At 39.3% G+C, this 12,386-nt stretch overlaps 1 protein-coding gene across 1 annotated transcript in view; it reads left to right on the forward strand.

Moving 5' to 3' along the window:
* Window positions 1-205: 205 nt before the first annotated feature.
* The window catches only part of LYPLAL1 (lysophospholipase like 1), a 28,604-nt gene continuing 16,423 nt past the window's right edge, over window positions 206-12,386 (forward strand). The window contains exons 1-2 of the mRNA XM_061475562.1: window positions 206-309; window positions 4,272-4,371. Of these exons, the coding sequence (XP_061331546.1) occupies window positions 225-309; window positions 4,272-4,371 (185 nt within the window). The 5' untranslated portion in view covers window positions 206-224. The remainder of the gene's footprint in view (window positions 310-4,271; window positions 4,372-12,386) is intronic.

A 12,386-nucleotide genomic window follows, 5' to 3' on the forward strand; every position in this document is an offset into this window, starting at 1 on the left:
TAGCACTTCTAAATACGTGCTCTGTACATACCACCGACTGTAAATAGGCTTTGGTAAGGGAGAGCGGTGTAAAAAGTGAGAACTTTAATGTTCTGAGATCGGACGCTCAGCCCTGTCAAACAGACACGGCCGGCGCCCAGGCCCGGCACTGGTTCACCCGGCTGGGGAGTGCTGTGCGCCGGCGCGGTAAGCCACGCTACCGGAGGAGGAGGAGAGCGCTGGGCATGGCGGCGGTTGCGGCGCTGCAGAGGAGCGTGGTGTCCCCCGCGGGCAGGCACACTGCCTCCCTCATCTTCCTGCACGGCTCAGGTGGCTGCTTTGTACCTCTTCTCTCCCCTGAAACCCTGCGGCGGGGCTGGGGCGCGGGGCAGGGGGCTCGGCGGGCGCAGAGGGGGCAGCTGCCGCCTGTTTCTGCGCTGTGCGGGGAGCGGGACAGGAGCAGGGTCGGTCTCTTCGGTCCGCGGTGGCCATGTGCTGCGTGCGGGGCAGCGGGACGGCTCGTAGCTGGGAAGCGGTGAGAAGCGGTGTGAGGTGTCTTGGGTCCCTGCGGGTCTCGGCTCCCTGGGATTAGAGCAGCGCTGGCCGAGAAAGAGAAATGCGCTGTGGGCAAAGTAGTTTGTGTGTGCTCGGCCGGGTGTGACGGCTGGGTCTCCTCGCCCTAAGCGGGGTCCTTGGAGTGTGTTTTAGGGATGGTGCTGTTACCCGCCGGCATGGTTTGCTTCACCGCGAGAGCAAATACTTTCCAGAAGATAGTTGCTTAATTGCTTCACTCTATGCATAACCCCATGCAAAGGGTGACTTTCATAATTAAGGTGAATCTTAGTGCTTTTTGGGTCAGATTGAGAGTACTGCCCGCTTTTAAAAGCCACTGTTTATAGACTGACTTCTGTCTTTTAGAAGGCTCCTAGCCGTGTCCGAGCTGGGTTCATGGACACCACCTGCGGAGTGTAGGGAGTTACCTGTGTCAATGACCAGGCTGAGGCCAGGCCTGCAGTGTGTGTGTTTTGTTTCTTGTTTGTTTCTTAGACATTTTCTAACCTACTAAATCACAATAAAGTCCATGTGACTTAAAATGACAAACCAACCAACCCAAACAACAATCAAACAGTAATGACGGGCCTTGAGCTGGCCATGTGCATATGGCAACATGTTCAACACTTTCCATGACTAGCTTTCAGTTTTGCTTTTGGCTGAATCTTCTTTTTAGCTGAACAAAGATGTACAGGCTTATTAAATTAGCTTCATTTTTATAAACTAATAATTTCATTTTATATCTTTAATTTTGCTTTTTTCAAATTCTGAGTTAGAGAATGAAAGTGGAAGAGAGGTGGCAAGATGCATTCGGCCCTCTTGTTAAGGCTGATGCTTTAATGCTTGAGGAAATAATTTCCCCTCGTCTCGGAGGAGTAAGGGAAGATTATGGTTAGAGGTTAATTCCACATGTGGTTAAAGTACTCTACAATTTTTCATTTTTGATATTATTTCCTTCATAATGTTTGGAGTAGGGAAGCATGAGGGTACTTTTATTTGGTTTTATTTAGTAGTTCAGCAGAATAGAATCTTAAGTAGGTACAGTGCCACTGCTGTGGGCTGGCCTGTAAACCTTCTGTACAGTGCTTGTGATGGAAAGTGGCAATCAAATGGCATGAATCCATTTTGTTCATAATGCTTGCTGCAGACAAATTATAACAAGTGGAGAATGTAAATGCAAAATGATATAAAAAAACATTAGGAGATTCCCAGTCAGAACTGCACTTCAGATTTAGGTGGAAGATCCATTTGGTAGCTCAGCAGGGAAGGCAAGTGGACATAACAAAGGTATAATAATTTTTTTAGACTTAGGTTTACAACTTTGCATGCTGTCACATACATAGAATCATTCAGGTTGGGAAAGACCTTTGAGATCATAAAGTCCAACTGTTCACCTAACACTGCCAAGTCCACCACTAAACCATGTCACTGAGCACCACATCTACATGTCTTTCAGATGTCTCCGGGGTGGTATTTGGTGGTAACTTGCCACTTCCCTGGGTAGCCTATTCCGATGCTTGACAGCCCTTCCAGTGAGGCACCTCTTCCAGTCTACATGTTGCATGTTGTTAAATTTAAACTTCACACAGAAAGAAAATTGGAAATTCAAGCTGTATTTGAAAGGAAAATAAGTTGTTTTATTTGGGAGGGAGAGAAAAGGATAATATTGCTGCCATAAGTTTATTTCAAGTTTGTAAATGAACTCAAGACTCAAGGCAGAATTCTCTGTGCATTGTTTTCTTCTTTTCAGTGTTCATAAGAACATATAATGCTAAAATCAAAGAATGGCCTGAAAGACACACCTTTCAGAAGGTTACTGGGTTTTGTTTGGTGCCAGTTTCTTCTTTCTCCTTCCCCTCCAAATTCTATTCTTACAAATCAAAATGCATTACCTCTGCAGGCAGGTGCTTGCAGCAGTTGCAGAGCATTAGGACCATAGGGACTCTTGGCATAAGGTCATAGTTAAATTTTCTCTCAGTAAGTTTTCCATTAACTTTTCATGGACAAAATAGCTTCATTAACTGTAAGGGTTTCTGCTGATCTTGGCGAAGCTCAAGAAGTGTGAATGAATAGTAAAAGATGTGTCCTGCACTGTTAGGGAGTTTTTAAAGGCCTAAGTAAGTCCCAGTTTTGTAAGCATTCAGATGCTGCTTAAGCTGATGCCTACCTGAGAGTTAGTTGGTCCTGTGAAAGTATTTGCGAAGCCTAGACTTTTGCTTTCAGCTGAAAAAAGAGAAGTGTGTAGGAAAACAATGTTTATTAAAACCTCCTTAAGAGATGTTCATAAATTAGGTGACAGCAACCATGAGGAAACCCTTGCGTGTCAAGCATGTCTACTTGTAAGAGGTGTGTTTGGACTTCAGACCATACTGTGCATATAAGTGAAGTGCTGGTGGGAATGTGTTTTGAAGCATCCAGGTTAAAGATGAAGCTTTGATGTTCCTGCTTAAGGTAGCACAGAATAAGATTTGTGTCAGTTTTATGACCCTATTACTTACTTGTTACTTGGAATATCTTAAGTCAAGGAGAAAATGGTTATACTGTTTGTGCTTAACAGTTAAAATGCTGGGTTTGACTCTTTCTTGCCTTCTGTTTTAATTCTGAAGATGCATTAATTGTATTTGTAAATAAAGATCACTGAATTTTGTTCAAGTGCTAAAGCAAAACAGATCTTTTTCCACTGGGGAGTTATTGTAACAGCAAACTGGTGTATTTGTGGGATATTGTTCAAATGAAACCGTGTGACATGGCAGTAAGCCTGGCTCAGGGCAGTGGTATTTTTTTTCTTGTGGTTTGGCCATTTTAATGAAAAGAGTAGGATGAGTCCTGAAGTCAAACTGATCATCTTGAGATGATAGAGAATATCATTAACTCAGATTAACAGTTTGAGTTGATGAGAATGAAGGAGCCTTGACTTCCAGCAAGACTAAAGTCCTGTGGTGATGTCTAATTGGAGACGTGTGTGAGCATGCTGTTCAGAAGGGTGGCAGTGAAGTTATAGCTGAAGATAACAGTGATGAAAAGGCAAGCTCTAGAAACTGTCTAATGTATATGTGTATAGTTTTTTGAAAGGAGCATATGCTGTCTGCATTAGCACTTCAGTCTGCAGGGTTTTGGCTATAGGTGGAGTTGATAAGACTAGGTAAAAACACATTGACAGCCAAATATTGACTAGCTTTGAAAGAGAACCATGGGATTAAGGTTTTAAAGGAGTCTGACAGATGTTTTAATGTGAACTCTTATGCACTTCTGCAAAATGTTATGTTTGACACTTGCCTTAAGTTCTATGTGTAATATTAGCATAATTAAAAGTGAAGATTATTGCTCTTGACTAGGTTTTGAAGTGGGTAACATAAAATTCTGTAGTAAAAATAATTGTATTTTCTAAGGGGAGCAGCAGGTTTCTTTTAAGATGTTCATCAGTATTTCTTTATCACTGTTACCAGGAAGTAAGGTAAGTTGCAAGTAAGAGGGAAGGCCTTGTGCTTGATTAGGAGATACTTAAGTAAACTATTAAACTTATGCTGTGGGACCTCTTAAGTAGTCTATTTCTATGAAGTTTTGAGTTTGTCTTCCCTGGAAAGGGGATTAAAGTTATTTTGCAAAGTTCTTTTTTAGCATTTTGGAGGATTAACTTTGTGATTTAGAAATTGGGTAAATCTGGTCTGAATGTATTTGACATTGTATAGCTTTCTTTCCAAATGCACAGAATAATTCTTGTACTCTTCTGTGTGATACAGGTGATACTGGCCAGGGAGCAAGAGCATGGATAAAACAAATTTTGAATCAAGACATGGCTTTCCAACATATAAAAGTTATTTACCCAACGGCTCCTGCCAGGTATTGTTTAATATATTTTAACTGTAGGGTTAAATTACTTCATTCCAATACTGTAAAATATGCTTGTGAATATTAGTGTGGGCTGTCATAGCACTTCATTCTTCTTTCTCATATATATGCACCTTTCGGCAAAACTGGAGCTCAGCAGTGCATTGCTGCCCAGGCACTGATTTTTTTTTCAGTGTTAAGACTCTACATGGTTAAGACTTCAAAGAATTAGCAGTCTCTAATTCAGATATTACCCTCACAGTATCTTTCTATCTCCTTGCTATAAAGAAGATACTCCAGTGTGTGTTATAATGGTATAGAGCCATGTTCTGGATCACAGTCCTACCTATATTAACTCCCAGAAATTAACCACTAAAATATGCTGTTGTATTTAATGCCAGGTTTCTTGGTAGGTTTCACATCCTACTTGCCTACTTTTGGCCAGTAGGATGGGAAAGATCTTCAGCTGATGGAGAAAGGACTGGCAGTTTAAAATTACACATTTCTTCTAGTTTCAGTCCTGACCCAACTGTTTCGAAGAGAATTGAGTTCAGCATTTGCTGTAGGCACAAATCTTTGTCTGTTCAGTGGTAGACCAGAAATAAAAGTACCAACTGTTGGGAATTTGAAAGTTAATGAGGTCAAACCTGAAGGCTAAAAGTTGGGCACCTACCTCTCCATTTAGCTACATAAAGACATGGCCTTACATTTCAGTGATGATTTGTGTTTCTTAATATAGTCTTATTTCTAAGGTGTCTCTGGCTCTTAAGTTAGAAAAGTGCTTCCTTGAAATTTAATGGGGCTTAAGTTTCTTTCAGAATTTGGGCATAAGTGTGGATGAATGCTGAAAGGAAAAGGGAATTGTGACATTCTGCACAGACTTCTGAGGTACAGAGGTTTGAAAGTCAGAAAAAGCAGCTCTTGTCTGTGGGGAAGAAAATAATAATTTCCTTGACCACGTAGGTTTATGATCTATGTAGGCAGGAAAAGCAATTGAGAGATGGCAGTGTGAATGTACTCACTTTGTTACAGAAAAATCAAGCCCAAGAGTGGAAGTCTTTGAAGCACTGTGTTTTGGGTTAGTAGGTAATGAATATGATTTTCTGTAAATAATGTACTCATTACTTCATTGATGATAGACTGAAGTATACTAGAGTTATCAGTGGCATATCACCCGTAATCACAGGTTCAATTTCTTCCCTGTCAACACAGCAGGTAACTGAGAAGTGCAGGAGGTTTTCTTTTCTATGAAATGATCTTTCTTCATGTGTTACATGCAGTCAGAGCACCTCAGAGCACATCTGTTTGATCTGTGCTTCACTCTGCCATCCCAGTGTACTTCTGGGATCCAGTCCTTTTCTTATGTGTGTATGTTTGGATACCTACAGATGTAAAATATGTATAAATGATTAACCAGTAAGATCTCCTGACTCCAGTGAGTGGCGTTTATGAGGAATTTCTTTTTTTGTCTCAAGACTTTGGATGTCAGTACTTTGGTAAGCAGTTGGGAAGAAAGACACTGTTGTGATAAAAAGATGTGATTAAACAGTTCATTTCACCATCTTTTAAGTCAAGGCTACTCTTGTTCTTCTGAGTTAATACAGAGGGTTTTTTTAGCAAAACTGTGGTAACTTGTATATTCAAAGAATGAACAAATACCCACACTGTTTGTCTTTGACTTGCAATATAAAGTATACTTGGGAATATTAGTGTGCAGCCTTCTGTTGCTGATAAGCACTATTAACTGATATAGTGAACTAAAACAGATGCCCTTAAGTACCATAATATTTACCACTGTTTGCAGTAATGCTGAAGTGAAGTTTATAAGATACGTGTTGTTGGTCAAAACCAAATTAACAGAGGCTTTACAGACTGATTTCATCTTATTTTGGTATTCAGGTCCAAAACGCAGTATAAGTTTTGAAGCATTTGTAATGGTTACTCTCCTTTCTTCCACAGAAAGGAAAAACAAGGCTTAGAACATCCAAACTTGAGTGGCAGACATTAAAATATTATTTGCATGAGGAGCTTGAGTATATGATCTTATCTTCTGTATGTGCTTTGATAATTTCAAATGCTTCTGACACCAACAGGGGAATTTGGCATCCTTGATAATGAGACCTATAGGTAGATGGTTATGGATGTGCAGATACGCTGAAGAAGATTCTGATCCAGTCTTTGATCATATAGAGACAGAGTGACATACTGGTGGCAGGCTGTGCTGATGTGAAAGTCTCTGTGGGTGGCACAACCTGCAACTGCTTGGTCAGTTACAGGAGCAGAGTGCAAAGCTTGCCAGCAGATTTTTACACTGATGATGAAATCAAAAGCTTGAAGGTGGGCAAGACCATACTAGGATTGCTTGGCTAATGTGCTCTTCTGGCAAAATACTGTGAATGTGGATGTAGTTCATACTCTATAAACTCCTGTCTTTCCAGCATAACTTACTACATACACATTGAGCGCAGTCCGTCAAAGTAGTTATGCCAGCAAAAGCAGGTTTGACTATATAACTGCAGTGCTAGAGGCTTTGGCGGGATAAACTGCAGGTCAGGGATACCTTTTAAATGTTTTTGATGGATATAATTGTGCTGATAGATAGCTCTATAGATTTAGTCTTATACATTTCTTCATCTCTGTTAAAAAGAGTTCTGAAAAGCAGTGGAATTCACTTTTTTCTACAGAATATTGACTTTTATTTCCTTTATGGAGGATGGGTGGGGTTTATATTTACATTTTGTTTCTGGTTTACCCCAGGCACCAGAACAGATGTATCTTCAATTTACTCCAGCATCAGAGACTTAGACATGTTACATGTTTGAATTCAATAGTCAATATGTTTGAAACTTACCTTGGAAAATGAGCCCAATATATAATCTGGAATAAGTCTAAACCTCTTTTCTCCCTCTGTTAGCATTGGTTTCAGCAAACACTGGAGAGGATACTTCCGTTATACAGGTAAAAGCAGTTGAATATTACTAAACTACATTTTATAAAACTCTTTCTTTTACTGTTCTCTCTAGGTCTTTGTAAAAAGTTACACTTTTAAGAAAACATTTACTGTTCTGTAATCATTCTTATAATGTGCAGGGTCTGTGTAGAGACTCATCACCAGATGTCCCATGGACTAGTAAAGTGTTTGCAATGTTTTGTCCAGTCATCCCTTACTGTTTTTGGGAAGTGCTGTGAGTCTCTTTTTTTTTTTTTTTCCTGAGTAAAAAACAAAAAGAGTGTAAAATAATGCAATTTGCTATCAAAAAAGAAGAAACTCACAAAATTTCTAAATAAAATGATGGTAAAAGCCATGCTTAGATAAAAAAGGGGGAAAAATGAGGATTTGAAGTCTCAGTGTAATGTGGTGAGAAGATTGGCATGTGAATTTGTAATAAATGCATGTAGCTGGGACATGTAAATTTTGCTTTACAAATGAAAACTTTTAGATATTGCTTAGAGAGGTTTTGTTTTTTCTCTGTAATGTAAGCCACTGGGATACTTAAAAATGAGTAGAGAACTTGTTTTAATAGGTTGGGTTTTTAACTTTATCTAGCTTTATTTCAAGACCCTTGATTCTGTACATAGATTAAACTTCTTAAACACAACAAAATTCTATTTCCTCTCCCTTGTAATGCTAATATGTATCTTTAATTAAAAAAAAAAGCTCAAATTGTAGCCTCAGCAGCTGATGCAATCCCTAGAACCACGTCTACAGTAATAGTTTTAGAGGAAAGGGTTTCCTTTTTCCCTTTATATTTGGGTCAGGATGGCTACAGTTTTAAATACTGTTTCAGCTGCTACAACTGTGACTTAAACATTAGGTTTCTATTGAGTTTCTAAATTAGAACTGAATACCACCCAGTTTAACCTTTTTCTTTTTTAATAGAAAGTGGTAGTTTAAATTGGCACTGCAGGAGCTAATGTGGTAAAGTTAAAACCATTTATGCTCCACTTGTTTTATCTTGCCTTCCATAATTCCCTTTCAAAATCTAGGTCAAAGATTCTTTGCATTGTCTAGCATTCCATTCTGACAGTCCTCCTCTTTTGCAAGTCAAAGTAAACTGTAAATACTTCTGGGTTTTGTTGTTTTTTTTTTGTGGATCTTTTGGATATTCACTCAATATACCTTTCTGTGTCAAATAATCTATATACAGGGTTTGTTGTCAGGTTTTTGTTTTGTTTGTTGAGGTTTTCTGTAAGTATGTGGCTGGTAAGGACAGCACTATTCCATCCTTTCCCGAGTTCACATCTTTGCTCAGCTCATGGGTGGAAGTGAGTTTCATCTCATCGTAGTTCCCATTTGGCTATATCACAAAACCACCAGACAGTTTGGCACCACTCAGCTGCGTTGGCAGTCTCTACCTGTGAGAGGCCTAGGACTGGAAAAGCAGCGGGGGTACTGCAGGTCAGACTGGAGATGGATTGGCAGAGCTGTGTAGGGGAGTGTGCATGGTGCCTATCATACTATTTTTGGCCCAAGCAAATGTTATTAATCCTTTGCTTTTGTAAGCCCTAACCTCATTCATAAATTCCACACAAAGAAGCCTTTTTAGAGGTGGAAGCTTGAGGGACAGATGGAAAGGGTTTTGGTTGGTATCATGGGGTGGTTCTTTCATCTGCTTCTGTAAGCTGAAGTTTAGCACATTCTGCATTCCTCCTCTTGCATTAGGTGAGGCAAATGGGGATATCCATACATGTAAGGCTTGCATCATATGCTAAATACCATGTGGAATTCAGTAAACACTTGTCAGAGATGCTTTTGTCATGCTTGAGGAAAGCAAAGTAGAACATGATGGCAGTAAGCTTGAATTTCTAATCCCTCTAACTGCGTTGTGCTCTTAGACATTCTTCCTCTTGTTTTTATTCTCTTGGCTGTTTTCAATACAGAAGAATTGGAGACAGTAGGTTTTATATGGCAATAACCCTTCCACTGCTTCCACAAGCAGTTACGGGGTTCTAAGTTATGTGTCATTCTGGTTTTGTCTTTACAGCCTTTTCAGGGGTTTCTGTTCTTACTGTGTGTCATTCATCTATCCTCAATGTTGTCATCAGCTTGTGCAAGATACTACTTTGAATCCCAAAGTATCTTTCAAACCCCATAATAGAAAACTGATTCAGATTGGACCATGGTTTGCCTCTCGCTGCTTTCTTTCAGTAAATTCATAAAGCAGCCACTGTTAACTGGCTGCTGAGGAACTGGCTGATTGTAGGAAGGTCATTTATGGTCTTCTTAACCATAAAGTTGTTGCCCTTGCTCTGATTAGTACAAATCCCCACCATTTACACAAATACAAAACAGAAAAGAACAAACCCAAACCAATCCAACAAACCAACAGAGAAGCAAGGAAATGGAAAGAAACTTGGAATTTGTCCTGATGAGTTTTATTTCAGCTTGTATTGGGCTTCATCTTCCGTGAGTAGGATTTGTCCCAAGTAACAAAAGTTGTGAGCTTTAGTATTTCTTCAGGTAACCATTCTGTACTGGCTCAGTTAGCGCTCATTTCAGGCAATATACATCCAGAACTATCAAAAGCATTTGTGTGTGGTTGAATGAACAGGCACAGCCTTTTCTGTGGAACAGAAAGTACTTGTCCTGTAGATGACTCTCACCTTTCTGATTTTTGAAGTGTACTTCGAAGTTTAAGCTGTTTGAATTTCTGACACATCTTATGCTCTGTTAAACTTTATTTTTAACATAAGATATACCTTGGACTGGAGCTTTGAATTGTACTTCTGATAGAATAGGTGGATTCTCTGCCTGCCCTACCTTTTTCTTTTAAAATTCACTTTCAGCTTCAAGCAGATAGTGGGAATTAAAAAGCAGATTTATGAACTAGATTTTCTATTGTGGTGTACTAGTATCAGGAGCGAGATAATGCTAAAAGAGAATTTGGGACTGGGGAGTAACTTTGCTTTCATTGGAAAAACCTGCCACCAGCTTTTGAGAGAGGAAGGACTTCTTTCTAGTGTCATACAATAGTTTGGGTTGGAAGGCATCTTTTAAAGTTCATCTAATCCAAATCCCCGCAATGAGCAGGGACACCTTCAATTAGACCAGGTTGTTCAGAGCCCTATCCGACTTGACCTTCAATGTTTCCAGGCATGGGGCATGTATCATCTTTCTGGGTGACTTGCTCCGGTGCTTCACCACCCTCATTATAAAACATGTCTTTGTTATATCTAATCTAAATCTACCCTCTTTTAGTTTAAAACCATTACCTGCTATCACTACATGCCTTTGTAAAAAGTTTGATCCCATCTCTCATGTAGCCCCCCTTTAAGTACTGAAAGGCTGCATTAAGGTCTCCTCTGAGAACTCTCCAGGCTGAACAAGCCATACTCTCAGCCTGTCTTCACAGGCTTTAGCCCTCTGATTTGTCCTCTGGACCCACTGTAACAGGTCTATGTCTTTACTATGCTGAGTGCTCCAGAGCCGGATGCAGTGCTACAGTGGGGCCTCACCAGAGCGGAGTAAAGCAGTTTGTCAGTGTGATCTGTGGACTTTTTTTCAAAGGGATGCATAGTCTTCCAGAAGAAGACATTACAGTGTCTCATGTGACACTCTGCCTCATGACTGAGAGGAGATGGGTTTGGGAAGGAAGCAGAAGTGAGGCTTTAAAAAATGTTGGTCTTTCTATATTTGAATCTTGAAGCCTAGCGTCACTGTGAATCCCAGTTCTGTCTGACATCTCAGGAAGTTATCTGGAACTTCCAGAAAGCTGCAAGCCAGCGCCAGCAGTCTGTTTTATGTGACTGCATTAGCTGGTGATCATAGTGCTGAGTGTGAAGAAAGTGATACAATTGTGCATCAGGAGAAGGAGTTGGAGGAAGAATAGTTGCTGTTTATCAAGGTGCTGCCTGCTACTCTTGCATTTTTTTACCTAAAGCAGCTAGCTTGTCGTTTAGGTTGGACAGGGACTGATTTATTGCCTAAGGAACAAAACCACCTATAGTTTTATGTGAATCATTATGCTAGTTGGCATCGTTTTGAAGATAGAATTTGACATGGTTTTAGATCTGAGTGTAAATATTTGTGTAGCATTGTTCAGTTGCTTTCCATTTCTATTAAATTCAGGTAATCTCAAACTATGTAGCACAATTCTAGATGTGATTTAGAAGGTCCAGAATATATAATCCATGCTCCAGGAAGGTGGAGAATGATGGTGCTATTGCTTCCTGCTTTTCATTGTATTTTCATTGTTAGGTTTGTTTCAGCTAATGCAAGTTATCTACTATCTTGAGTTTATTAAAGCTGCAATGATCTGTATTACTTTGAAATTTTTCAGGAAAATCAACAGTGAAAACTACTTCTATTTGAATATGTTTAAAAGATTGAAAGGATGATAAATACTTAGAGATATTACAGGATATGTTTTCCATTTAAGACATTCAAATATTAGGTGTGTATGATCTTGAAACTTCAATCTTGTGCAAGAAGGGTATGTGTGAGGAAAACTACTGTAGATCAATTCACACTCTTAAAAAAAAAAAAAGACCTATAAATAATCAGAAAACAGGGTTTAGAGTGATTTCAGGATGTTGGGAAGCTTTTTAAAGATTCTTTTCCTCAGGGTGTCTACTTTTGTTTAAATGCTATTTGATATTAGCCGTGTTTCCTTTACATCTTCCTTTCTCTTTACTTTTATATAAGAGTTAGTTGAATTTGTAGAAAATTGTGTTTCAAATGTCTCTGAAAAATGGCTTCAATTTTGGAAGTTGAATATATCCAGATAAAGGAGTTTCTAAGTTTTGGTTTTGTTTATATGGGTTTGAGTCTTCCATGTGCTTCAGAGCAAGCAAAACGAAACTGCACTCACCCTTTAAAACTAACCAAACAAAAAATAAAAAAACACCTACAAAACTTGAGGGGCTATATATTTTCATTCCAAGTTTCAACAGCATATGTTGTAGAGACATGGAGCTTTATTTTTAGTATCATTTAACAAAGGGAATAAAGACAGTGAAGTGCAAGGAAAAAAATCATTGGGACTCATGTTATGAGTTTAATCAAACCTAAAAAAAGCAAAAAAAAC

The sequence above is a fragment of the Pezoporus flaviventris genome, unplaced genomic scaffold, assembly GCF_033815535.1.
Source record: "Pezoporus flaviventris isolate CSIRO_AGI_PZ_B2104156 unplaced genomic scaffold, CSIRO_AGI_Pfla_v1 ptg000083l, whole genome shotgun sequence".
Classification (NCBI taxonomy): Eukaryota; Metazoa; Chordata; class Aves; order Psittaciformes; family Psittacidae; genus Pezoporus; species Pezoporus flaviventris.